The 26,457-nt window shown below is 39.1% G+C and overlaps 1 protein-coding gene across 1 annotated transcript; it reads right to left on the bottom strand.

Annotated features, from left to right (window-relative positions):
• Window positions 1-967: 967 nt before the first annotated feature.
• kcnh2a (potassium voltage-gated channel, subfamily H (eag-related), member 2a) lies at window positions 968-26,457 on the bottom strand. Its single transcript, XM_072691864.1, has 15 exons — window positions 26,382-26,457; window positions 24,748-24,978; window positions 17,663-17,830; window positions 16,152-16,583; window positions 15,373-15,584; window positions 6,782-7,204; window positions 6,117-6,513; window positions 5,194-5,399; window positions 4,547-4,799; window positions 3,695-3,888; window positions 3,494-3,599; window positions 2,886-3,125; window positions 2,438-2,633; window positions 1,502-1,694; window positions 968-1,387 (listed from the first exon to the last, which is right to left on the bottom strand). The coding sequence occupies exons 1-15, from the start codon at window positions 26,455-26,457 to the stop codon at window positions 968-970; spliced, it is 3,747 nt and encodes a 1,248-aa protein (XP_072547965.1).

The following is a 26,457-nucleotide window of genomic DNA, read 5'->3' as shown; positions in this document are numbered from 1 at the left end:
CAGTAACTTTAAGTCACATCCATTGCTGGCACAGATGTGCAAATGCCAGGTGTGGGCTAGAAGGTGTTAAAGCCACCCAGTATTAAGCTGTGTAAGCAGTGAAATTGTGTTTTCTGGAATAATGGTGCTGTTGGAGATGCAATGCTTTCAAATCTAGTAGAAATCCTTTCCTGGACAGTAGAGACAGCTACTCCAACAGAAGCAGGATAAACTATTGAAAATACCATTGATTTCAGAAGAAACAGTGAATGAGCAGGTGTCCCAATACTTTTGTCCACATAGTTTATATGCTATACATCATTAAATTATTTATGTAAATGACATTTTACTGGTAGTTATCATTTCTGTCATATTGATATGGTTCATTTGTAGCTGTATTCAAAACAACATTCTGCAGGAGATATTCAGTCTATGTTGTTTATGTTGCACCATGGTCCTGGAGGAACGTTGTTTTGTTTCACTGTGTACTCTGTATATAGTTGAAATGACAATAAAACCCACTTGACTTGACAGTATGAGGTATTTTGCAACTAGACCAGTGTGCTTTTTTGTTACTACCTGAGTTAGACTCAAAAGCACACTGCACTGCCAGAAATGGAATGTTTACCATGCTTTGAGTGAACATATTGCTTTGTCAAATATTATTTAGGATGTGAAAATGGACATGTATGATTAGCCACTATAGTAATATTGGAGAACTGGTATGCTAAGTCAGTTTAGGACATTTACACATTCAGTACATGTTTCCTTAAAGCAAAATTGCTCTGTCCCCTAAAAAAAAGTTCACACTGATATTAGGGAGGGACAGGATCATGAGACAATGACAACATCAGGAATTGTTAGACCAGCTAACATAAACAGTTTATCCAACACCAGGGACATTGGCTGTTTGTTGGTTCTCTGCTACTGATCATGGCAGTGAAAGTCAGTCCCTTTTCACTGTGATAACGAAACAAACACCCTGTTCTTAACATCCAGGATCAGAGGCATGTCTTTGCTGAATTGAGGAGCACTTCTCGGTTGAGTGTTGCCCTTGCAAAGAAAGACGTCTTCTGCACTCAGATGGCATCAAATCTAGCCTCAGTCGAGCATGTTCATGCTGAGTAGATTCATGGAAGCCCACTCCCAGGGTGGGAATCCCTAGAGGATCAGTCATGCCCATTGGCTGTCTATCAGGGTGAGCCCTCACGACACAATGGCTATTCTCAGGACTATTGGTAATGCTCAATGGCACTGCGTCTGCACAAGCTCTCCGGAGATGTGGGTCAAACACTAGGCAGTCAGGAGAGGAATCCAGTTGATGGTCCAGGAGCTGTAGCTCCTCAGTTCCCTGCAGTGGCTCATTTGATGTTGCAGAGATGTCGCCAAAATCCTGAGGATCAAGTATCTAGGAAAAAGAAGACATTAACCTCATAACTTTACATACTAGTTTCATATTAGTTACCAGACTTAGTATAGTTACTGTTAGGGAATGCCTAGTTTATCAGTCAGTTAGTGATACCGGGGAGAGAGTGGGTGGTGTTTCCATTTCTAAGGGATTGACTGGTTGCACAAGCTTCTGTCCAGGTTTAAGTGGGTTCGGGGATGATTCAGGAGGAGATGTCACAGTGCTGTAGGCTGGTGGAACCAGAGCCATCTGTCTCTGAAGAAATTGCATGATGGCTCCAATATCTGTGGACATACGTGACTCCAGTCTATGGAAATAAAAAAAAAAATAAAAAAACAATACTCAAGATTACACACAGCTGACAAACCTGAACAGGCTGGATAATAAAAAAAAGAGATAATGACTTGATTTAGTTAGAAAAATACGTCAGTACATAATGAGTCAGTCGCAAGACAGTGCCTATATAAGTATTCACCCTGTTGAATGTTTTTTCACTTTTATTGAACAGAATTATGCTCAATATAATTTAGCTTTTTTTGACAAAAAATACATTTACTAATAATACATGTAATGTCAAAGTGAAAATGACAATAAAACTAATGTTTATAAACATAATTTTAAAATCCTTTTACTTCAACATTTCACAACAAGAGTTGTGTTTGGTAAATTCTCTTTTTTTAAATTGGCCCTGATTTATTAAAGCAATAAAAAGGTATGATCTGCACTATAGATGGGATGAAAGCTTCTGTTAATAGCATTTCCATGGTATAGCACAGCTGCATATAGAAAGCATGCATTATATTAATATCTAATATTACATAAACTACAAAATCAGGTAAAATTACCTGGTACACCTAACTACAACTATCATGTTTTTCTAGATGCCCATGCATAAGCAGTTCTCCTGGTCTGTTCTCCTGAACAGAAGACTATTTCCTTTTATTATAGCTTTTTCAAAATACAGTACTCATAAGTTGTTCAAGCGGTAAAATATGAAACAGTGTGATTATCATTGTAGTGACCGAGCTACCCCAGTCTAGATGATGTTACCTATTAAGCTGTCTCTGCAGCAGCTCCAGTCGGTTTTCCACCTCACTGCACTGGCGGGGGGTGATATTGCGTAAGAAAGCATTGGGTGGGGGTGAAGGAGGAGAGCAGGACATGCTGTGACTGGGCACCTCCCGGTACTGATGTGCATGACTCTCTCCCCAGAAACTGAAGATGTTAGAGACCCCTGCAAAAGCTCCTGATTTAAGATTAGACAGAAGTTAAAGTGGTTTTTAATGTCATATATAAAACATGTGAATAGTAATCTTCAGTGGGCAGTTTTACTTTACTACATTTCAAACTATGCTTTTATACTATGCTATAATAAGAACTCTCAGCCTTCATTTGTATAATCAGGGTTATAGGACAAACTATACGTCCAAATGGGTGAACATGATGCTAACCCAAGAAACAAGAAGCCACATATTGTGGGATTGTTTTAAGGATCTACCTGAGAGAGTGCTACAGCTGTTCTGCTCTCTTCTATTGCTGATGTTGAAGTTGGGAGTATGACTCTGGAAGAAGCCCACAAGAGTGGAGGTTTCTTTAGATTCATCCTCATCATCGCTGCTGGGGTGAGAGGATGAGGCACCTGCATCCTCATAAACTTTGTGCTCTTTGTCTTCATTCTGCCTGCTCTTCTGGCTCAGAGTCGTTCTGCTGGGTTTGGCTTCTGCATTTACTATGTTATCTGATGATGAGACCAGTATATGTTTAAACAGCACATACTAAAAAACACTGGAAACTTGTTTGCTGTGTGACTAAAATGGTACAATAAAAACAACAAAGTAAACAAAGTAAAGCACCTTTCAATTTAATACAAAGAGTTTAGCATGAGTTCACTTTATTGAAGCATTATACCTACCCATACCTAAAAAGCTCCCTCACACTGTCATTACAACCCCTAAAAAGTGTATGGCCCGCCAGTGGGCCAAAAGTGTTATTACAAACTTCTATTACCAAAGAACAGCCCCACCAGTTTGTACATAAGTCATTGTAGTTACTGAATAATACATCTTAGTGTGTAATAAGCAATGGAGTGTTAAGGGGTTAATGTACCTTTCTCATTTCTACGACAGAAGGACAGTCTAGACCTCTGCAGGTGACGGTTGAGGCAGGCCTTCTCTGAGTCCTCGCTATCCTCTGACCCAGGAATGATGCTGCTCTGTTCAGAGAAACAATATTTAAACCAATTCTAAGCATCTAGGTCTTCTTGGAGGTTCCAATAGTGTTGCTCATTTCATAACGATACACACATACATCTCTCAGGTTGAAGGTGATCTCCAGATTGCTCCAGAAATAGTCTGAGAACTCTGGGTACATGTCGAGAACCTCCAGCATGTCCTCTCTTTGGATCTTGTGCAGGTCGCAGTAGGTTAGTGCTCTCACGTCAGCATTGGACTTCCCGGGGCGTGCATACAAGTTTATGGGTTCCCCAAATATATCATTTTTTCCTGTAAGCAGTGGAAGCAGATTTATCTCGGTTGTACACAGCCAAAAAGAAGACGAGCCGAATAATAACAGATGCCTTATGGTGGCTGAATATCATTCACCACAAATATAAAATATCTGACAGACAGCTTGCACAGATACTCAATCTAAAAGTGTATAATAATGGTCACAAGAGGGTGTCCCTTTCAAGTACTTTTACAAAGTATGCAGCTGACCTCCATACTCTATACACTATATGGACAAAAGTATTTGGACACATGCTTATTCATGTTCATAAAAGAGTGCATCCTGTTTTTGTTAGAGTAACTATCTCCACTGTCCAGGGAAGGTTTTCTACATTGATATGAGGATTTGATTGCATTGATTGAGTATTAGTGAGGTCAGGATGTTGGATAATCACCACCTCACCTCATCCCCAACACTCCCCAAAAGTATTGGATGGAGCACCATCATTCCAGAGAACATAGTTCCACTCAATGCTGGGGACTTTAAAGATAGAATTTGGCCTCCACTTTTGCCCCATCCATGCAGTAAACACACACAGTGGGCAGTAAGCACATATGCCATTGCTGCAGCAACTAGAGGAGAAGAAAGAGTTATGTGTCTTGCTTAAGGGCCATCTAAAAAAGATAATCTAAAACTCTTTAACGCTAGCCTTACCCAGGATGGCCACTACCACATCTCCTCTGAGGATTTCGATGGAGCCTCTGGAGATGAAGTAGAGGGCTGAAATGACATCGCCTGCATGGACTAACGTGTCTCCTGGTGGGGCATGGGTTGTCTTGAACTTCATGGCTAGGGCGCGTAAGCAGCCTTTAGTGGAACCTTTGAAGGCTTTGCAGTTCTGAAGCAGAGCACGGTTCAGGTGCAGGCAGATGTCTGCCTGCAAGCATTCAGGGAAGCCCTTAAGAACCTGCACAAAAAGGAGAAGAGTGAAAACGGTGACTATGTCAGGGTTTCTAATAACTTCACCAAACATCTAGTTCCAGGATATGTTATTCACTGGTTTATGAATACAGTTGAGATGCAAACTGTTTTCTCATTAGTACAGTACATATATAAGACTCCCCAAATAACACAATGCTACAAGTGCTGTGAGGCAATGATGGTGACAGCTAGCTTTCTCTAAATCATCAAGTCAAACTGCTTCTAATGCAATGTCATTCCCATCAAACTGCTGAACATGCTTAAAGGAAGACACCACCAAATGTTACGTCAGCTAACAGACACCCACACTTCAATCAAAACTTTAAGATGTTTAAAATATACACGCTAAGAAAAGTCTAGCCAGAGTACAATGTACATACACTCACAGCATTCATATCAATGCCATTGGTGTAGGACCACGCATGTTGGAAGTACTCCTCGAGTCTCTGCCTGAGTGGATTGGGGATCTGATGGAAGCGAATGAATTCTCGCACTCTGAGCATCTGGGTGTGGTAGCGAGCAGTTCCAGAGTAAAGTCTCTGGATAATAGCTGATACATTTCCAAAGATACTGGCATACATTAATGCTGTACAAAGAAAAAAAGACAAAAGAAAAAGAGTCTTCATTCTGGCAGAGTCATTTCACAGCTAATCACCAAACATACATAACTTACATAACACTTCAGAGCATTTCAAAATCACTCTTTTAACTTGTACCTAATGGTTAAACACATACCTAAGGGTTGCCTGTGTGCCACCATGCATTTCTGACCCTGCTTTATATTGCAAACGACTGAAAGTTGCTGGAACGAGTTGCTAAATTCACTTTTGCTCTCACTAATTTCACGGATCATTCGAGGCATGGACTCAACAAGACCTCTGAAGGAAACCTGTGGTTTCTGGCACCAAGACATTAGCAGCAGACACTTAAAGTTCTGTAAGTTGTGAGGTGGGGCTTCTATGAATCACATCAATAAGCCTGTCACCGGTTCTCTGGTTGTCCTTGGGCCACTTTTGTTAGGTACTGACCACTGCATACCAGAAAAAAACCACAAGACCTGCCTGATGTTTTGGAGATGCTCTGACCAAGCCATCACAATTTGGGCCTTGTAAAAGTGTCTCAGATCCACATGCCTGCTAATTTTATCACCTTCATGAACGGACTGTTCTCTTGCTGCCTAATATATCCACCCCTTGACAGATGCCACAATGTTTTTACCTGTCATTGGTGTTAATATTATGGCTGGACGCTGCATTAGAATTTTCTTGCTGAAATTTATATCTGAATCTTTAAAAATACTAACCACCAATAAGCATAACGCAGATGGAGAAGATCTTCTCTGAGTTGGTGTTTGGGGAGACGTTTCCAAAGCCCACGCTGGTCAGACTGCTGAAGGTGAAGTAAAGAGCTGTGACATATTTGTCTTTAGTGGACGGTCCTGAGCCTGGAATAGTCTCATTATAGGGTTTGCCAAGCTGTTCACCCAGTGAATCTAGCCAGCCAATCCGAGATGGACCATTTCTCTCCATGTTTCCAATAGCATACCAAATGCAGGCCAGCCAGTGAGCAATTAATGCGAAGGTGCACATGAGCAGGAAGAGCACTGCTGCCCCATACTCTGAATACCGGTCCAGTTTGCGCGCCACTCGCACCAATCGCAATAGGCGAGCAGTCTTCAGCAGACCAATCAGGGTTGTTGTCTGGTAAGAAAAGAGTATGGTAAAATCACTATTTATAGGCCATTTACAAGGATTAAGCCTAGTACTGGATTACACAGGATTTGAATACAGACTGTCCATTAAAAGGAAAATGTAGTACATGACTAGTCCCAATCCCTTAATGGGAAACCATCCTAAGGATTTAAGTTTAAACCTTTAGATCAGAAAGTCATTTAAAAACATGCTGGCAATCAAGAGTGTCAAAACCTTTGGCTGGTGATGTACAACTATAACCAGTGAGCCCCCTTACCTCCTCCCCAGAGCGGTAGATAAGCAAGTCGAATGGAATCGCAGCCACCAAGTCGATTAGGAACCAGCCTTTGAAGTAGTGGACAGCAATGTGGCCGGGTTGACTGACCACCTCGTCATTGGCATTGACATAAGTTGTGCGAAAGTTAATGACAATATCAACAACAAACATGATGTCCACAATGAGATCCACCACGTTGAGTGGACTGCAGGAGTAACCACAGAGCTGCATAGCAGCCTCCTCCTCGTCACTGAGCAGGAAGGACGCTGAATAGGGCGTGAAAATGGCTGTGTAGATCACCAGCAGCAGAATAACCCAGTCCCACACGGCTTTGAAAGGACTGTAGTGCAGGATGGTCCATTTGTGGATGCGGGGAGCCTGGAGTTTATATTCAGGAAGGACATCATCACCCAGAGACAGTACCTGAGGAGCAATACACATGTCTTAAAAGTTAGCTTTGATAATTAAAAAGCAGGACTGCCTTGATGTGCTTTATTTCTTAAATGGAATCAGTGTGCTTTTAGGCTGTACAGGTTTTTTCACTGAAATCAATGCAAATGGAATCTGAACTATAACTCCCATCTTCATCCCATCATAAAGCCATCTTCAGTGAGAGACAAATTCAGTACCCACCAGAACTATTAGAAGTCAAAGTTGCTACATTCAGATCTGTTGTACATTCAAACATGTTTTCCAGGTAAGGGAAGATGGCCACAGTTGTAAATAAGAACAGCTGTCCCTGAAATCATCAGTAAAGTCCCAACGTGCATTATATAAAACAGCAAGATTTTGTAGGCCTGTAATTGACATCATATGTAGACCTCAACTATGAGAGACAAAATGAGAAAAAAAAATTCAGAAAATCACATTGTCTGATTTTTAAAGAATTTATTTGCAAATAATGGTGGAAAATAAGTATTTGGTCAATAACAAAAGTTCATCTCAATACTTTGTTATATATACACAATACATGGCCCCATTAATTCTTTCATGAACACGGACCAGTCGTCCTAGTCCTTTTGCAGAGAAACAGCCCCAAAGCATGATGTTGCCACCCCCATGCTTCACAGTTGGTATGGTGTTCTTTGGATGCAACTCAGCATTCACTTTCCTCCGAGTTGTGTTTGTACCAAACAGTTCTACTTTGGTTTCATCTGACCATAAGACATTCTCCCAATACTCTTCCAGAACATCCAAATGCTCTCTAGCAAACTTCAGACGTGCCCGGATATGTACTGGCTTAAGCAGGGGAACACGTCTGGCACTGCAAGATCTGAGTCCCTGGCGGTGTAGTGTGTTACTGACGGTAGCCTTTGTAACGTTGGTCCCAGCTTTCTGCAGGTCATTCACTAGGTCCCCCCGTGTGGTTCTGGGATTTTTGCTTATCGTTCTTGTGATCATTTTGACCCCACGGGCTGAGATCTTACGTGGAGCCCCTGATCGAGGGAGATTAGCAGTGGTCTTGTAGGTCTCCCATTTTCTGATTATTGCCCCCACAGTAGATTTCTTGACACCAAGCTGCTTGCCTATTGCAGATTCAGTCTTCCCAGCCTGGTGCAGGTCTACAATTTTGTTTCTGGTGTCCTTCGACAGCTCTTTGGTCTTCACCATAGTGGAGTTTGGAGTGTGACTGTTTGAGGTTGTGGGCAGGTGTCTTTTATACTGTTAACGAGTTCAAACAGGTGCCATTAATACAGGTAATGAGTGGAGGACAGAAAAGCCTCTTAAAGAAGTTACAGGTCTGTGACAGCCAGAAATCTTGCTTGTTTGTAGGTGACCAAATACTTATTTTCCACCTTTATTTGCAAAGAAATTCTTTAAAAATCAGACAATGTGATTTTCAGATTTTTTTCTCATTTTGTCTCTCATTTTGTCTCTCAGTTGAGGTCTACCTATGATGTCAATTACAGGCCTCTCTCATCTCTCTCATTTTTAAGTGGGAGAACTTGCACAATTGGTGACTGACTAAATACTTTTTTCCCCCACTGTATTGACTGTCTGTGAGGAAAACAAAGACACTGCACACTGTGCAAATAATATCCCATAAATAATATAGGTCTACTAATACACTTTTAGGCCACGTAGGTACCACACCTGACAAAGCTTGCTTGGCATGGGGTGCAGTCTTATGATATCAATTCAGTGTACAGCAGAGATTGTGGATTGAACTGAGACGTGTACAGTACAGTGCAGTGCTGTGCAGTACAACACAAGCCTTCTCACAGGCAAAAACACACTTCTGATTTACATATGGTGCAATAGCAGTGATTTCTGAAAGCAGCATTCAGTTTTGCCACAGAGCAAAATGAGGAGTAGGAATGAACTTTTTACCAAATACAGAAATGATGCACAAAGGTTAACTGAATAATTCCATAATTATAGGGATAATGAGGTTCTACAGAATTTCCCATTCAAAATATTTTAAACTGTCACTGTTATGTCATGTACAGTAACCAAGGCTATGCATTAGCTAAATAGTAGAAAGCTGGCTAATAGATACCTCTTGAGTGCCGTTCTATGTTGTTGATAGTCTTCAGGTGTAAGAATATTACTTGCAGAGAAAAATTAGATTTGAGAGTAACGTTTTTGCCAGAACTGCTGGAGGTAATTGAAAAATGATTTGACATAAGACTAAAGATTTCTTAAAAGTCCATGATGCATCTGTTGTTACATGTTACCACACTATCTGAATAGAGACTAATACACTGGAACACTAGTTACTGAAAATATGTCATATATTTAAAAAAACAGGACTCGCACATCCTTAGGCTTCCTGATTTGAGGTAGTCAAAGACTCACAAGATGGACCACATGGACTCTAATTCATTTATCCTAATCTAATATTTCTTTTACTCATTATCCCCCAATTAGGAAGATGAAATGTATCCGGCCAGGCACCGAAAGGGACCAGGAAAACAGAAACAGATATTCGCTTATTTTAATTCATTTATGCCTACACTGCACACTACTTCAGGACACTTGATGACCACACGCATTAATCCCATTGATACATTTAAAATAAAAAAATAAATCTAAAATAAATTAAAATAAATAAAAATGATTACAGCCCAATAACTAACAAACATATACATGTCAAAAAAGCAACAGTTCAAACTGCATTTCTCTGCATACAGTATTAACATCTGAATTAATAAATAGCTAAATCAGACTGGCACCTCTTTTATGCATATAGTACACCCTGCATCTCTTATTTGCTCCCCTATATTAGGTTTCCTCATTTCCAAAAGCTGATGCTCTGGGAGCAACTGTACCAAGTTTTGGATATTATTTTGAAGCCTTTTCCTATCGTGTGCCTGTCTATTACTTCCTTAGAATGCTCTCTGGTCTTTATTTTCACAGCTTTATTTTCACAGCTGTCTGACCAATGGTACTTGAATTAAGATACTCTTTTTATCTAGAGAAAGTGAACTTTTTTAGAGGGCAACTTTATCATTTGTCCTTAATCCTTCATAGATTTATTTTTGTAATTTACACCTGAGCTGTAAATACTCACAGCAGAACCTACTAAAGTTCATGGACTGTAATCTTTGACACTGTAAAAACAGTAATAACAGTAATCACCCAGAACAGACAGGTTTCTCCCTAATTACTCTAAAGTTCAGCAAAAATATATGTTCATAGCATTCATACATAAACATGTTGGACTTAATTATTCACAGCATGCATCATTCACTAAGTCAGTGTACCATGTTATAAATAGAGTCAGGTCCTATAGCATGTCTGCCCTGTCCTTGCGAAGACTGGGGAACATATTAGTCCAGCGTGAATGGAAAATGAGGCAGGGCTGCAGTAGAGATGATGAAGAGAGGGTGATGAGGTGAAGGGACTGGCCTTAGGCAGCCAAAAAGCCTTTAGGGATTGGGCTTCAAGGACAGCACAAAGTCACTACGGTCATCTTTTCTGACTGACATTGTAATGTTTAATGAGCTTTAATTTGGCGTCAGGTCAGCTATTTATGGAGACTGCTGTTTGAAAAAAAGTGTCCTGGTAAACAGAGAGACACTTTTTAGCACTCTTTTTTAATATTTGCATTTCAGTATAATGCCCTAAAAATGAACTCCATGCCACTCCCATTTCTTTTGCTACCTTAATTGTTTGCAATAAATATAATACTCTGGTAATGATACACTCAGACTTGTGGAGCCTTATGTTTCTTAAATCATTTCCATACAACCATTTTCCATCGTCTCTTTATCTCTTTTAATAAAACAGCTTGTTATTGTTAATGCACATTTAGGACGGGAGGATATAAGATCTCGATCCTGCATTGTGCCTCATTTAAAAAGAACTCAGAACTGAAACACTCATGAAAACTGCAATATAAATGGGCGGGGCTAAACTGTGGTAGGCTGAATTGACAGAGATATGCACATGAGTTCAGAGGACTCATTTATAGTTATCATAGTAAATGGTAACAGTGTTTTTTATCAGATTTTTTGCCCATTTCCACCCCAATTTGGACCACCAATTACCCAACCCGTACATACCCCCCCCCCTCCCCATTGCACACGATACACCCAACACTAGTGAGGGCAGACCAACACACACCCCCTCCGACATGTGTGCAGTCAAGCCACTAATTTCTGCAACATCACTGCGCCTGGAGGGAAGCACTGCATACCTGGCTCCAATGCACCAGCCTGCAGACACCAGTGATGGCCAGCACCACAGTGAAGCGATGTGGGGAGAGAGCAAAGCCAATTTGAAAGCACCATAACTAAACTGCCCCTTTAAGTAACCAGCGTTTAAAGCTATTATCTTTAAGAGAGAAGGAAAAAGCTCCCTCATATCTGAAAAAAAAATTGTCCAACCTACTACTGTAAGAAGACAACTCAACACTATGGGTCTAAAATGACGTGGAGCTAATCTTTCACTGAGAAAAACAACAGAAGCATGGACTGAACAACCCAGAGTCCAGACCTCACCATCATTGAATGTGTTTGGGATGAGACCAGTAAACAATACCAGTGGTGCAGCTTTTTAATTCTACTCAACAAAGAAAATTTCCCTGAAAACGTGGCACTGCTGACTCTTTGGTCACTCACCTCTTGAGCGACAACACTGGAGATGCAGACTGCCCTCCTGACACGCGTGTCCCTGCTCTCGTTGCTCAACTGGGAGTCCTCCTGAGGAACACTGCCTCTCACACCGTGGGACATGCCTGTGCCCTGCTCTGCTACCTCCTCTGCTCCTGTTAACTTCCAGCTTTAGCTACAGCTCCCAGAAACAGTCCTTAGGAACATCATTCCTGCAGGAGTCTTGCTGTCTGTGCCTCTGAAGCTGAAATAATGTCTCGTCCTCAGAAAACTCTCACTTCCAGTACATTTCAGGTTCCCTGTGAACCTGTTACCTTACACCCATTTACACGTGATGTGCTGCCATGCTCCTTAAAAGCCTCTTGCATGAAGATGCCCAGTCACAGTTGGTGAGGTAAGGTGATCCAAATCTGTGAAAGAACTCTTCAATCAAGTTGTTCACTGATGTTCACCACAGACATCAAAAAAGATCCTGTCACATCGTCCCAATGATTTTCAAAAATCAGCAACATGAGCAACATGCAAACATCCTCTCAGGGTAAGTCGCTTATTCACTTTCCATAAACTCTGCATTTAGCTAAATTGCCTGTGATAGTCCTCTCACTCTCTCTCTCTCTCTCCACATTTACTGTGTGTGTCTCACAAACACCCTCCCTTTCTCAGTGCCTTGTGGGAGTCCCGTGCAGAACACACTGTAATTGCAGCTGGCAACCCTGCTGTCCTTCCATATCTTACAGCTGTAAGAATTGATTGATATGCTCTTAGTGATCCTTTGGGATGTGGTTTAACCAAACCACTGAAACCATCAATAAATACTGTTTTACTCTGCACATATTTAAGGAAACATACATAAAGGTAGACCTGTGAAGCAAGTTTATATGATGATTCACTAATTAGAAATGTGTGTGTGTGTGTGTGTGTGTGTGTGTGTGCATGTGTATGTGCCAGTACTGCGTAAAATAAACTTGCTAATTCCTAGGCATCCAAACAGGCGTAATAAAATTCAGCTTGAATCCCATGAGCTTTTACCTTATTCCGCTCCATGGATTCAGTCAGTCTTCCAAAATGAACTGTAGAGGTGCCTCAGGGCCCTAACCTTATTTCTGTAGCACTTTTCATATCAAAGTACAGACAGAAAACAAGGGAAGGTAAATAAGAGCCCTTACATAATAAATAAACAAGGACATACAATAAACAAAAGATTTTATAGAAAAAAAAAAAAAAAGTAAAAATATAAAAATGAGACCACAAATGTCTTAAAATATTGCTAAATGCTAAATTAGGAAAGTGGTTTTGCATGTGTCATCTTTCACTATTTCCAAGCTGGCCAACTGGTGACACTACATGAATAATCAACAGGGTATTACAATCATATACATTATTCATCCATCTTGCAGAAGAAGAAGAGAGCAAACCTCCCCCTTTCCATCTTCAATTTGTGGGGGGCAAGTATTGCCCGGGGGAATATGGTGTCCTGACCAGCTGTACGAAAACTGCATTGTCTGTTAAGGATAGCAAGGACAGCTGAAAGTACCGGGCCTCCTTTTTACCCAACATCACACCACCTTCAAAAAATGCTACGTCCACAAATAAACCAGCATTGTGAACAACCGTCGCCCCACCACCCACACCAGACCTACAGGAAGTCTGGTTAAAGGTACCAGAGCATTCAATCCAACAGCAGACTCTTATTCAATGGCAAATCTCTAAGTCTACCACTGACAACTTCTTGCTGTCATTCCCCTAATCATATGCTGCTTAAACACCCATTGATGTTGATGATATTTCATTGATATGATTACAAAAGACTAATCTGTGCTAGAGGTTGTTCATGATAGAAAGCACACATGGTGGAAACATGGAGGCATAGCCATGTATGACGTCTAGTGGAAATTACTCATTTGCTTTTGCTGCTGATGTAGTGGACAGAACTGTATTTTTACAGCATCAAAACGCATCTTATAGCAGGAGACTGAACTCATTACAATCTATTATCACTACTGTGGATGTTTTCAGGACATAAGTATCATAATCTGAAGAAAGGAATAAGGACTCTTAACAGTAAGAACTAAGAATTGCTTTGTAAGAAGCCTGATAAATTACAATGGATGATACAATAAGATGCAACAGAAAAATGTTATTCTGTCCAACTATTCATGGACCACTGAAGTCAACAGACTATCAATATAAATGGTGATTTGTATAAGTTTGAGGTTGTCATTCAGTCCTCAAGGGACCCTCTTAGAGGTGTAATACTCAAAAACTAGCATGTCATTAAAAGAAATACGCTTAAAGATCTTTTAAAAGTAACCTTAAAAATAAAGTGGTTACAACTTGCCCGCCAAACAAACACCAGTAAGTAATCTTACAGGCAACTCTAGTTAGACATTTTAAATGTGGGAATTGTTTTAATTGTCAATAGTCTAAAAAATCAAATATTTGAATCATCCAGTTCATAAAAACAAGGTGAACATTAGAAGATCACGTGTATCATTAGATTAGTATCACGTGTAGGACAAAAAATGTTTTATACATAAGTTATGCCAATATGAAAAAGAATATGTTGGTGAACTATCTCAATCTTTTAAAAAACACATTACAGAACTAACTACCCCAGTGGCAGAAGACTTTAAAGCAACACTATAAAGCATTTTTACATTGCATTGGTTACAAATAAAAGTGTAGAATTCTTCAGTCATTCTCGACATGTTTTACTGTTTGCGTGATATGAAAACATGCATGCAAAATTGCTATGACAAACATGAACGTATGATGGTATGATATCATCCTCATACTCGAGTATGTCTCGAGTGACTGTGTCAGCGTGATCAATGAGATAATAGCTCTTTAAGTGGGCCAAGACTCTGGAGAGGATTAACTATACTGTGAGGGATGGTTGTGAGGTTCCCCTTGCTTTCCTCTGCAGTATTACATCCAACACAAAGCCCTATTTATCCACATTATGAAATGTCAGAGACTGGCACAGGCATCAGCTATCCAAAATTCATGAAGAAAGAAAATGTTGCTTGGCCAAGGCAACTGTCCTCGGCCTCACTGTGATGCTCTTCACACACTCGTTAAATAAAGACTTACATTGTGAAATGGTGCCACCTGACATTGGCTTTTCAGACTGTTTATTGTTCATTTATGTTTTTATTTCAACTGTTTGTTTTTTCCCATGGAGACAGCTTTAAAGTGTTCAGGCTAAATTATGCTTGCAGACTGCGATAGATTTGTCTGTATATTTAAGCCTCTCTGAAATTGTGGGGCTGATTTTACTTTACTAGGATAAAAATAAAGAATTTCCTTTGTGCAACCACTCTAATGGTCTTTTAACCTTTTTGAAATACAGGAAACAATTGACAAATGTACTCTGTACACTCTTGTAAGATTTCTGGTAGGCACTGAAAATTCTACACTTGCTGACACTTTACACTAAAAGACAAAAACAGCACTCCGACCTCCCCACATGGATTAACTGAGCTATTTCAGTTGAATGATCCACACAGATTACCTGAGAGATATTCTACTCACCTGAGTGACTTTCTCTGTCACATTGTGGGTGCGGTCTATCAGCTTGCAGGGGGCAATGATATCAATTTCACTCGGAGGGAGAGTTATCAACGCGTCTGGCTTGAAGTCTATTAGGTTGTGCGTTGTTGCTGCAGCTGTATTTAATCCGCGGAACCGCATCAGGTCAGAGTCTGATGTAGAGTTGGGCATGCTGGTTTTACGACGCATGGTACCTGGGCAAACACATAGGATTTAAAGGTTAATTATGATACTCCTTTTCCACAAGTTACCACAGGGGTCCTAATGAAATATCTGTGACATACTTGGGTCAAAATATCTCAAGAAGCAAAAACAAACAGCACCCTTTTTACCCTGCCCCTAACAGCCCTGTTCAGAACCGCAGGTTTAAGTGCCTGTTCGTTTAATTGATACTTTACTTGTAAGTTTATTCTGATTTGTCAGAATTAGCAGAAAAAGCACAAAGTAAAACATGTCCAAGTGCACAATGGCACACACATGGCCTTTTTGTGTTTGTTTTTTACAGAACCATTTTTGTAAATAAGATGTGTGAAAGTAAAGAACCACTGAGTTTAATGCAAAGTATAAAGGTATAATCTAAAGGTTATGTGCCAAGTTAAGGAATTCTAGGAACCACACACACACACACACACACACACACACACACCAAGCCAACAACAATTTTGGAACCTTTATTTTAAAAGATTTGACTATAACAGAGGGCCAGTCTTTCATTCTTAAAAACAGCTAAGGCTCTAGATAGACCCTACCCATGTACTCACCTGTGCTGTTGGGCCTGATTGGCAGCTTCTTGTCCCAGTTGAAGTCGTTGGAGGGTGAGCGGCGCATGCTGCACAGGCTTTCGCAGGAGCGGCTGTGGGACATGCTGCAGTTGGAGGGAGAGGTCTCTGGTTTGGGGCAGTGCAGCCGGGGGGAGGACAGAGTAAAGCTATGGGGCAGTGGCTGGACTGGCACTGAGGGCTGCGGCTCACAGTGAGACTCCAGAGGCTCGTCCTCCCACAGTAGCAGCGGAGGCCCTTCAAGTGCAGCACATTCAGGAAGGGACAGCAGCTTGTCCAGGGCCACTGACTCATGGCCCATATGAGGCATCTCCCGCATGTGACCCATCTCAGCATCGTCATGCAGAGACTGCTTACTGCCGCTCAGATGGTGCAGCAAAGGCCGGGGAAACCTAAAATTGTGCCTGCTGCAAGCTGAGAGACAGACAGAGCTCAGCAAATTTACCACAAAATTATTAACTCAAATATTCATAGCAACTGTTGCTAGGTTGGGCAAGCTTTACAGAATGTCAGCAGAAAGTCCATGCAAATTAATGAGATATTGCGTTAATAGGCAGGTAATAACAACAAATCCTAACAAGATGACTTTTCACATGCATACAATATAAATATTATCAGAAATTAAATTTCAGTGTTTTGACAAAACAGTGTTACAGCTTCTCATTAAATTAAATTAGGTTCTGTAAAACTTGCCCAATCTGGTAACACTGAACTAATAGGCCAGTTTACCACACATTAAAAGACACATCAATGTAAGTCCATTATGCCCAATGTATCCCTGCTACTAACACTCTCAAATCACACTATTGTATCTTCTTAATAAAGCACAAGTAATTTCTTTTAAATATGTAAAATGATGCTTCAGTTAAGCATCACATATACATTATTGATCAGCCTGTCAGAAATGTGCTTCTTTAATTTAGCCAATTTTAATATTTGGTTACACAGTGTCATGTAAACAGGTCTGCAGACAGTACAGTACAGCTAAGCACAAGCAGGTGTGTGATGATTTAGGTCAGCAGTTTGCACAATGATGACTGCATAACATCATCAGCTCACATTACTTGTTGGCTAAATTAGCCTTACAGCTCCAATGTAAAAATAAGAAGTGTTGGATGATTGATTATCTTTGGGTTAACAGGAAAACTATGTCAACTTTAGCCGAACGATCAGGAGCCAAGGTGCTTGAAACACTGTCAAAACAGCAGAGGTAAGATCATTAGTGTATCGTCACTGTAACACAAAAACCTAGTATTTTTGCCATTTCTGATATAATGTGAATCTGTCATTTGTTCTTTACATTGCGTCAGAATGTAATGATAAAATGACTAATAGAAATGCTCCAAAATCACAAAAAATGCTACAAAATCTTTTTACATTGACCTCCATTGAAAGTTAAGAAGGTTTTTTCTTTCTTTTGTAAAATTGTCAATTTGGAGGTTTTTGTGCGACAGCGACAATAAGTAAAAGTAAAGTGAGTGGTACTGCAGCACCTTTAGAGAACCAGGGAATGGGCAGTTTGATGTTGCGTTGTTTCAGTGGTGAACTGTTTACTACTTTGTCCTGCTGGTCTGGCAGCTCAAAGTTCAGGATGAACATGATGACCATTCCATCCTCATTTTTCACTGGAACCACATCCACCAAGCATGGGAAACACACACCTGCACAAAAAAAAAGTCAGATTCATAATTGAAAAAAGGATGTATAGGGTAAGATATGTTGGCAGTGTATCTGTCTACAAGCAAAATACTTCCTCCACTAGGGGGAGATACACGACAACATCAGATTCACCTACATCATTCTCTCTGGTTTCCCAGTGGCTCTTTAGCTGTTTTTCAAAACACATATCCACTGTCCTCATATCCACTGTCCCCCTGTAATTCTGAATGTGGCCTTTCAAATGCTCACTCCAGATCTGATGCAAGTATTAAATGTAACTTCTTCAGCACTGATGCCCACTTCTAACACTGAACACAGTGATAACCACAGGCATGAAACAAACGCAGGGAGGTTATTTTAATATATGAATATCTAAAGCTTTATATCATTTGTTTACTTATTCAGATATTCTAAAATTACACAAGCTAAAAAAGTTATTTGAGTTATTTGAGACTTGACCATTAAGTGACAGGAAGAAACTTAAATAACTGACATTACCTTTCAACTTACAGCTGTTAAACTGTCGTGTGATGTGCATGTTAAGTATGGCAATACATGTTTGGCTACATTATGTGTAAATGTAAACTAATTTTGTCTGTGTTTGCTTTTAAATGACAAATCCTTGCACAGTCATTAAAAAAAAATTACAATGTCAGGAACATTGTCAGCAACAAAACTTTTGGTAGGTACTAACTCCCCACAAGACCTGCCATTTAGAAGATACTCTGACAAATTAAAAGGATAAAATCCTTAAGGAACTTTTGCTTAGCTTAGAAAATAACCTTAAAGCCTAAAGGAACTATCAAGAAAAGGTTTTTGGTTTGAAATGGTTCTTTAGTTGGATCCAAATACAGTTTTAAGGTCATCTAGGAACATTAATTCAGTTCTTTGAAAACCAAATTTGGTACTGAGAAAAACATTCTTACAGGCACCAACTAAGCAAAAGTTCCTCAAGGATTTTATCTATTTAATTTGTCAGAGTATCTCCTAAATGGCAGGTCTTGTGGGGAGTTAGTACCTACCAAAAGTTTTACAACGAATGACATATCAGTACCCTGGTAGCAGGGTCATGATCACCTTAAGCTTGTTGATGGACTGAGGAACATTTAAGATCTACTAATTTTATAAAAAACATTTATTTAACATTTATTACCTCATTTTCTACCGATTTCTAACCAATTTGGAAGGCCAATTACTCAGTGTCATGTGAACTCTCCCTTCCAGTAGCAACACAAACACTAGGAGCATGAAGACTAGCACATGTCTCTGACACATGAATCCAGCCACAGCTTCTTTTTGAACTGCCACTGATGCAGCATTGCTAGACAGCCATGGCAAGCGGCATGACCCAGGATTCATAGTGCCAGCGTCTTAGTCCACTGGACCAAACTACTAATTTTCTACAGCGTTCACAATTTTGGCTCATCAAAGCCACTCATTTGTTTACCAAATACTCACAATATTGATAAAATCATTTAACATTCAAAAACTAAAACGGTCCTATAATATATATATATATTATTGAATAGAGCCTTTCTTGTTCTCAGCTTTACCAAAGACAATGCTTTTCTTAGTGTCAGAGAGAGCACTTTACCACAGAGGCAACGTACGTTCATATGCCCATATTTACCACTGCATCCCCAGTGTTTAGAGAGGAGGGAGGATGAAGACTGAGGGACCCTGAAGGACAGAGAGGACAAGCATGGGGCCAGGGACACGCTTTAGTCTTTCAGGGATTAAAGAAGGAGACATGCTCGTCTGTTTCTCTCTAAATCACTTCATTCATACCACCAGCATCTGCTACTGTATAACATCATCCTGTACCATCTGCTTCCGAATACAACTCCCGAGGCCCCCACGTCATAATCTTACAGTGGATACGTGACGGCAGACTGATACAGGTGAAAATGGACTCCTGTCATATAACTATACCATATAATATATATGAAGCGTGTGTAAAAGCATGAGGCAAATGATGGAAGGGATTAAAAGTCCTGTGTGCCCTGAGGGATGTGATTTGCAAACAAGAGCTTTATGCAGCAGGGGGTTGCTTTTCTTCAGAACCAAGGACAGAGACGCCAGGACCACAGAGGTTAATACCACAAAGGGAAAGGATCATAGTTTTCGTAAGACCATAAGCACCATATAAAAATCAAATTACCAATGGGATTTAAAGCCTCAAAAGCTGACCCAGGGTACCCAGTGCAAGACCTCACGCACACTCCTTTCCCTGCTCACAGTCTCCAGGGCTTGCTCAGTGTGAGTCCAACGTGGAGGGCTGGCAGGAGTGTGAAATTATAGAAAAACGGAACTTAAGGGATACTTTGGGTATCGTGTCAAACTATTAATCAATAATAATATTAATAATTAATTATAAATATGTTGTAAAAACCACACATTTTATGCATCACATCTAGAATTAAGTATAAAACAGCAATACTGTAACTGATAAAATTATCTGTCAGGGCATGTTTTTTCCAAAATTAATGTGGGCATATAAGACCATTTCTTGCCTTCAAACTAATAACCCAGTCAAACAAGTAATAGAGCAAGAGCTTTCTCCATATTCAACACAAAATGCCAATTTTAATGACTACTGCAGTTTCAGAATTACTCAACCCTTTCATGGCAAGAATCTTTAGTACTTAATAGGGCACAAGCATCTAGCAGTGTTCCTGAGGAATCGTAGCCCATTCCTCATGGGCAATGGCCTCCAGTTCACTCATATTCTTTGGTTTGCCACTCCAGGATCTTCCAGATCTTCTTCTGAAGCCAAGCCTTGGTGGACTTGGTGGAATGTTTGGTACAATTGTCCTATTGAAAGGTCCAATAACGCTGCACTTTAGCTTTCTAACAGAAGGCATGACATTTTCTCCTAGGATTTCCTGATACTTGATTGAATCCTTCCTGCCCTGCACACACTGCAAGTTTCCAGAAAAGAAGCCCCAGTGCATTACTAAGCCACTGCAATTATTCACTGTAGGCAGGGTGGTCTTTACAGAGTATGCTTTATTTTTCCTCAACTAGGGTTGCAGCAGTATGAAAACAGATATGAAAATTGATGGTTATTATATAATGTACACGTGCTTAATACCGGTTTTGGGGAAAAAAATGAAAATCCCACCAATTTCTTACCATTTTTAGTGTAGAAAAACTTTTTTTTCCAGAGATGGTTATAATACCAATAAAATATTATACTGCTGCAGCCCTAATTGCAACTGTAAGTTACAAATTAATTTTTATAGCAGTTACTGAATAATGTAAAAAAGAGAGAGAGAAGTGACCACAGCCCTTCTGAGAGTCTGAATTAAGTTTTAAGATTTAAAAGCATTTTTATAAAAGTGATTAAGTAGAGTGTTTCAATAATACTCAAGCTAAGAACATAGTCTCCAAAATAAAACTTAAAGGTTAAACTAAGATAAAGAAATTAAGTACAATTACTCAACTATTTAGGGGCTGGGGGCTGGGAGCTCTTCACAATACATCAAAAGCACCCAACTACTATGAGGCTTTTTTTTCCTGTTCTTACCTGGCTAAGTAACTATCGGCTTAATCAGCTTAATCAGCTTAATCGTGTGTGTGCGACAAGGATCACCAGCTGTGCTGCTCTCTATATTACCACAGAAATGTATACTTACAATATGATTTTTAAAGGACATTTTTAAAGGTTTTTCTTATTATTTCTATCCAGCTTGTGCTAGTTTTTCAACTGTATTTTTATTAACACTTTACATTTTAATATGTTTTCCTTTGTAATGAACACATTTGTAAATAAATATTGTAGTGATTGATATTGATATTGATTGTATATTGATATTGTAGTGAATATTGCAACAAATATGTGCTTTATATTGTTTAGAATAAAATCAAAAATACCAAAGACTTAACATTGTTTTATTCTGTGCAGCTACAGTAAAAGTTACATGTATCTGTTTCAACTACTCAATATAGAATTTGTCTTTGTGCATTAGGTGTTTAAATACTTAATAAATGAATATTAATTAATTAATAAACTTAATATTACTAAAATGCATTCAATATCCAATTTATCTTCAGATTGGAAAAAATGACTGATGTAGCAGTTAGAACAACTGTGTTTCAGGAATTGAAGTTTAATTGAAAAAAAAAACACATTTAACTCATTTGACAAAGTTAAATTAATAAAATCAAACCAGTCTGAGCTGAGAACTGAAAAAGAAAATGTGAACCTGAGCTTTCTGGCTGTGGCCTTTATGATGACACAGCCCTACTGTCCTACAGTACAAGTGACCAGGAATGAATAATTAACTCCCTTAGATGGCCTTAGTCATTACTCTGTCTAATTATAGCAAGGGAAGCCATTACCAGAATATAAAGACTGATGACTGGGGTCATTCTCTATCTCTAGTGAACGATTCAAAGCAAAAGCATTTATTGCACTGTTCTTTCACTGAGAATATTATGTAATCAAACATTTTAACTTAAGTAGTAACGTAACGTTAGTAGTAGTGTTTGTAAACATAACCAGCAGAAAGGATTCATGTGAATAATAATAATAATAATAATAATAATAATAATAATAAAGTAGCAGATGCACTTTTACTTCTACATCTCCCCCCTTCCAATCTTACCATGTTCTATGGCGCATCCTTGGAGGCTTCATCAATTTCTGGTTTGGGCATTGTAACATCTTTAGAAATGCTCCAATAGAAATGTTCCAAAATGACATCTTTTTATATTGACTTCCGTTGAAGGTTAAGATTTTCTTCTCTTAAGTTGCAGTTTTGGAGATACATGTGTTTGGACAGTGACGATAGACATATAGTTGCGGTCAGAACTTAACCTTGATGAACTGATTAAAAGAAATAGTGCAACCAAAATAAGTATAATAAAGAGCAAAGAGCAAACTTAATAAAGCAGATTACTGTCATCCCCAAGGGTCATCATAAGGAGGGGGGAAATCTGTCATTCTTTAAACACTTTAAAATCATTTCCTCTGAGTCAAACATCAAAAGACAATCAGGCTTAAGAGTCACATGGGATTTCAGTAAATCACTCGAATGTGAGGAACTGCCCTTTTGTGCTTCTCCTGTTACACACCAACAGCAGCTTTGCTTTGCTTTGAATGTCCTTCCCATAAACTGTCCCAGGTAATGGACCTTAAAGGACCTCTCTTTAACTAACTATTTTGTGATCTGAGAAAGAGAATAAGACTCAAAATCGACATGTACAATCCTCACTACAGTCATGTTTCTGTTGATCGTAGAAGTTATTTGTTTTTGTTTAATTGGCTATTTTATAGGGTCATTTGGAGTAGTTCATTTGAATATGAGTCAGAATTGTCAACAGTGGTGATAGGAATCAGATTACTATAGTTACATTTTACCATTATCATCATTACATATGAAGCCCAGAACATGTACTGTTGGTTAACTTGTCATTTTGGATAGTAAATAAAATGTCTTTGTGTTAATCCCTGGTTCCCATCACCACCACTGATTAGAAAACTGAGTTGGTAAACTTCTCTACAATCAACTATTTCACATTAAAATTTGAACTTTCTTATTTCAAAAACATAAACATGTCGAAACTGTTCAATTCCCTTTATAACAGAAGCCTCTTACTGAATCATGGATGCTTTCCTGGTGAGCAAATTGATTAATTCTTTACAAAAAAAAACAAGCATTTCGAGCTGTCAATGTCAATATCTTGATTTCTATCCAAAAAAGTATGCATTTTAAGGTGAATGAGAATGTCCAAGTGTTTGAATACAACTGAGGGTTTTGGCCTGGACTGCTTTTTAAATGAGACATGATTCAGGACAGCCAATCAGAACAGAGGTTATTTACATAGGGATGGATTATAATATCAGCATTTCAGATTCTCCTTTATTACTTCAACATAACTGTTCAAACTCGTTTCATTGATTAATTGAATGGTCTGATTGCTGTGATGGCACATCATATGAAATTGATTCAGCTGATCTGTGACCTACGCAGAACTGGGGCACAAGAGTGTGACTTTCTCTATTGTTTACCTCCAGTTAATCTTAAAAGTTGGATTCCTGCCATTTCATTCTTCACTCAGATTATCTCCATGAGTTATCCTCAATGCTTTGAAGGAGAGTGCAATATTTAACGGTTTACTCATTTAATTAGGGATTTCACTTAAGAGGATTATATTCAATTGATGGTCGCGTACCCTACTAACTATGGGAAGGAGAAACCCATTAAAAACAACCACAAACAACTAATAACAAGTCCACTGACTTGAAAGTGCTACTGCAAACAATTGCCAAACATCAGCAGGTCACCATACTTGCCTTATCCAGCTAAACAGATCTTCACAAATACTTTCAAACATATATTCTGTGTTTGCTTGAGAGATATCTGTTGTTAATTGTTCTACAGATGATGTTGCTATTTCTACAAAAACACTTTCAGCAGTGTTCCCCCCTTTTCTGCAGTAACAGCCTCTATCCTTAATGGGAAGACTTGACACTATATCGGCGGGGGGTTGTGTTGAATCAAGCACATTTTGCGGACCTTCCTGCTCTAAACGCATCTACTAAATCTAGCAATCAATGGTTAAGCTAAAAGAGATGTGCTAGTGCAGTTCCCCACTGTATGATGCTCAGAAATGTATGTTTTCATTTGTAGCAGAGGTGTACAGGCCACAAATTGTCACTGTCATGCGGAAATCCTGTATGTCCATTTTGGTATTTTTTTTACCTTGAGACATAATGTAATTCTGGCAGTTGTACTTTATGTTGTGTCTGAAATTTCAGGATGACTGGATCAATAGAAATGCTCCTAAATTACTTGACATAACATATTTAAATTGCCTTTCACTGAAAGTTAAGAAGTTTTTTTCCTTCAGCCATTTAGGAAATACAAGGTTTTTGCGTGATGGTAACTGGGTGTATAAGTGCCATTCTTACCATCTTTCCTATACAGTGAGATCTCCACCTTCCTCTCCTCAGAACCCAGGAGGGCTTTAGCCATCTGAGCCACGGCAGATCTCCCCGTGTGAGGCCCGTACAGGAAGCTGCAGGTGCATGGTTTCTGCATGACCTCAGCACGTGTGTAGCCGCACATGTGGCAGAAGCCGTCATTGCAGAAGATAATGGCACAGTTCTCCACTCGTGCATTAGCGATGATGAATTTACGATCTGCGGATGACAAGTCAGTAACATTCATACATGAATAAGAGCAGAAATACATGGGAGCAGACTGCAAATTCTCATATTTACACTTTTCATTTAATAGAAAAACCAAAAAACATACAGAATTTGGGTCCTGTGTAATCTTAGACATGTAGTAGAGGTGACTGGACTGGATCTGTTTTACTGCTGTCTGTGAGGAATCAATCCACTTAAGAGGAATTCCCTCCACCAGAGTAAAAACCTCAGGGTGAAATACAGTATTCTATAGTTTACTGAATCAGAGTTGTTGGAATCAGGTACCTGAGGCGATTAATTGATTTGATTTAATGTCTCAAAAAGCTACCTCATTAATTACCTATTACCTATTACACAAACACCCAGAGGGAGTGTTTTATGGCAGATCTGTGCTAAATATTTTTTTAAATATGTGCAGGACACTAAATAATTTTCAAAGACTATATTTTCCAGACTGATCTTTGTTTTACCATCAGAAATAGTACTTTTGGATTATACAAGATTACATTACAATACCTGCATTGGGGTTCCTATCGCCTAAAAAAAATCTGAGTCAGCAGATTTCTCTACAGTGAACCATCTCACACCAACCCACTCCAGACCCTCCCAACCAGTCAGTGGAATTCCCTTTAAAGTGAGGTGGAATTAAATTATGAAGTCGATATGTGTGATAATACAGCGCAGAAAGAGGTGTTTTGAGATCTTTTTAAGCTAAACTAGAAGTTTGCTCCATTTTGGGGAACTGTGACTTGAAAATGCTAGAAAATTGCTTGCTATCATGTAAAATATATTTTAAGTTGAACTGACTTTCAACACTTTTTGTAGTGTAGAACGCATGAGTGGAAAGACAAGGTTGAGGTTTTCTACAGTCAGTTAGATTTCTACAGTCAGGTTAGGTGCTCCTCAAATCTTCCTTAAAATTTCATGTTATGACCAAACTATTAGTCCAGGGCTGGACATTTCATAAACATCTGGTCACAAAGGTGATTCTTAAATAGTAGAACGACCAGCAAACTGAACACTGTCTCTACTAAGATGATTTTGGGAAACTGAGCCCAGAATAGACAAGATGGTTATGGTTCCTTATGGCTCTGTAAACACACATGTACATATAATTATTGTGAATTATTGTTAAGAACATTTAACCCTTAATCAATTTTGGGACTGTTATTAAAATCCTAATATTAATATACTAAACAAAATTAGTATTAGTAATATCATATTTATTAATATTTGTTTTATATAAACATTGTAAAACTTCATGATAAAGATGATGATGATGATGATGATGATAATGATTATGGTAAATCTATGATGATTTTGATCTAAAGACAATCTGAACACACTTTACATTTCTAGGAAGAGTAAAGACTGTAGTAACAGTGTCTTCTTACTTTGCCCCTCGAATTTCCGGATGATGGTGTCTAAGAAAGTGTTCTGGGGGGCGACGTGTCCCCTCCTCACCGGCAT

Source organism: Salminus brasiliensis, chromosome 11 (genome assembly GCF_030463535.1).
Source record: "Salminus brasiliensis chromosome 11, fSalBra1.hap2, whole genome shotgun sequence".
In the NCBI taxonomy this organism is placed as follows: Eukaryota; Metazoa; Chordata; class Actinopteri; order Characiformes; family Bryconidae; genus Salminus; species Salminus brasiliensis.
This window is presented reverse-complemented; position numbering and strand designations above follow the sequence as displayed.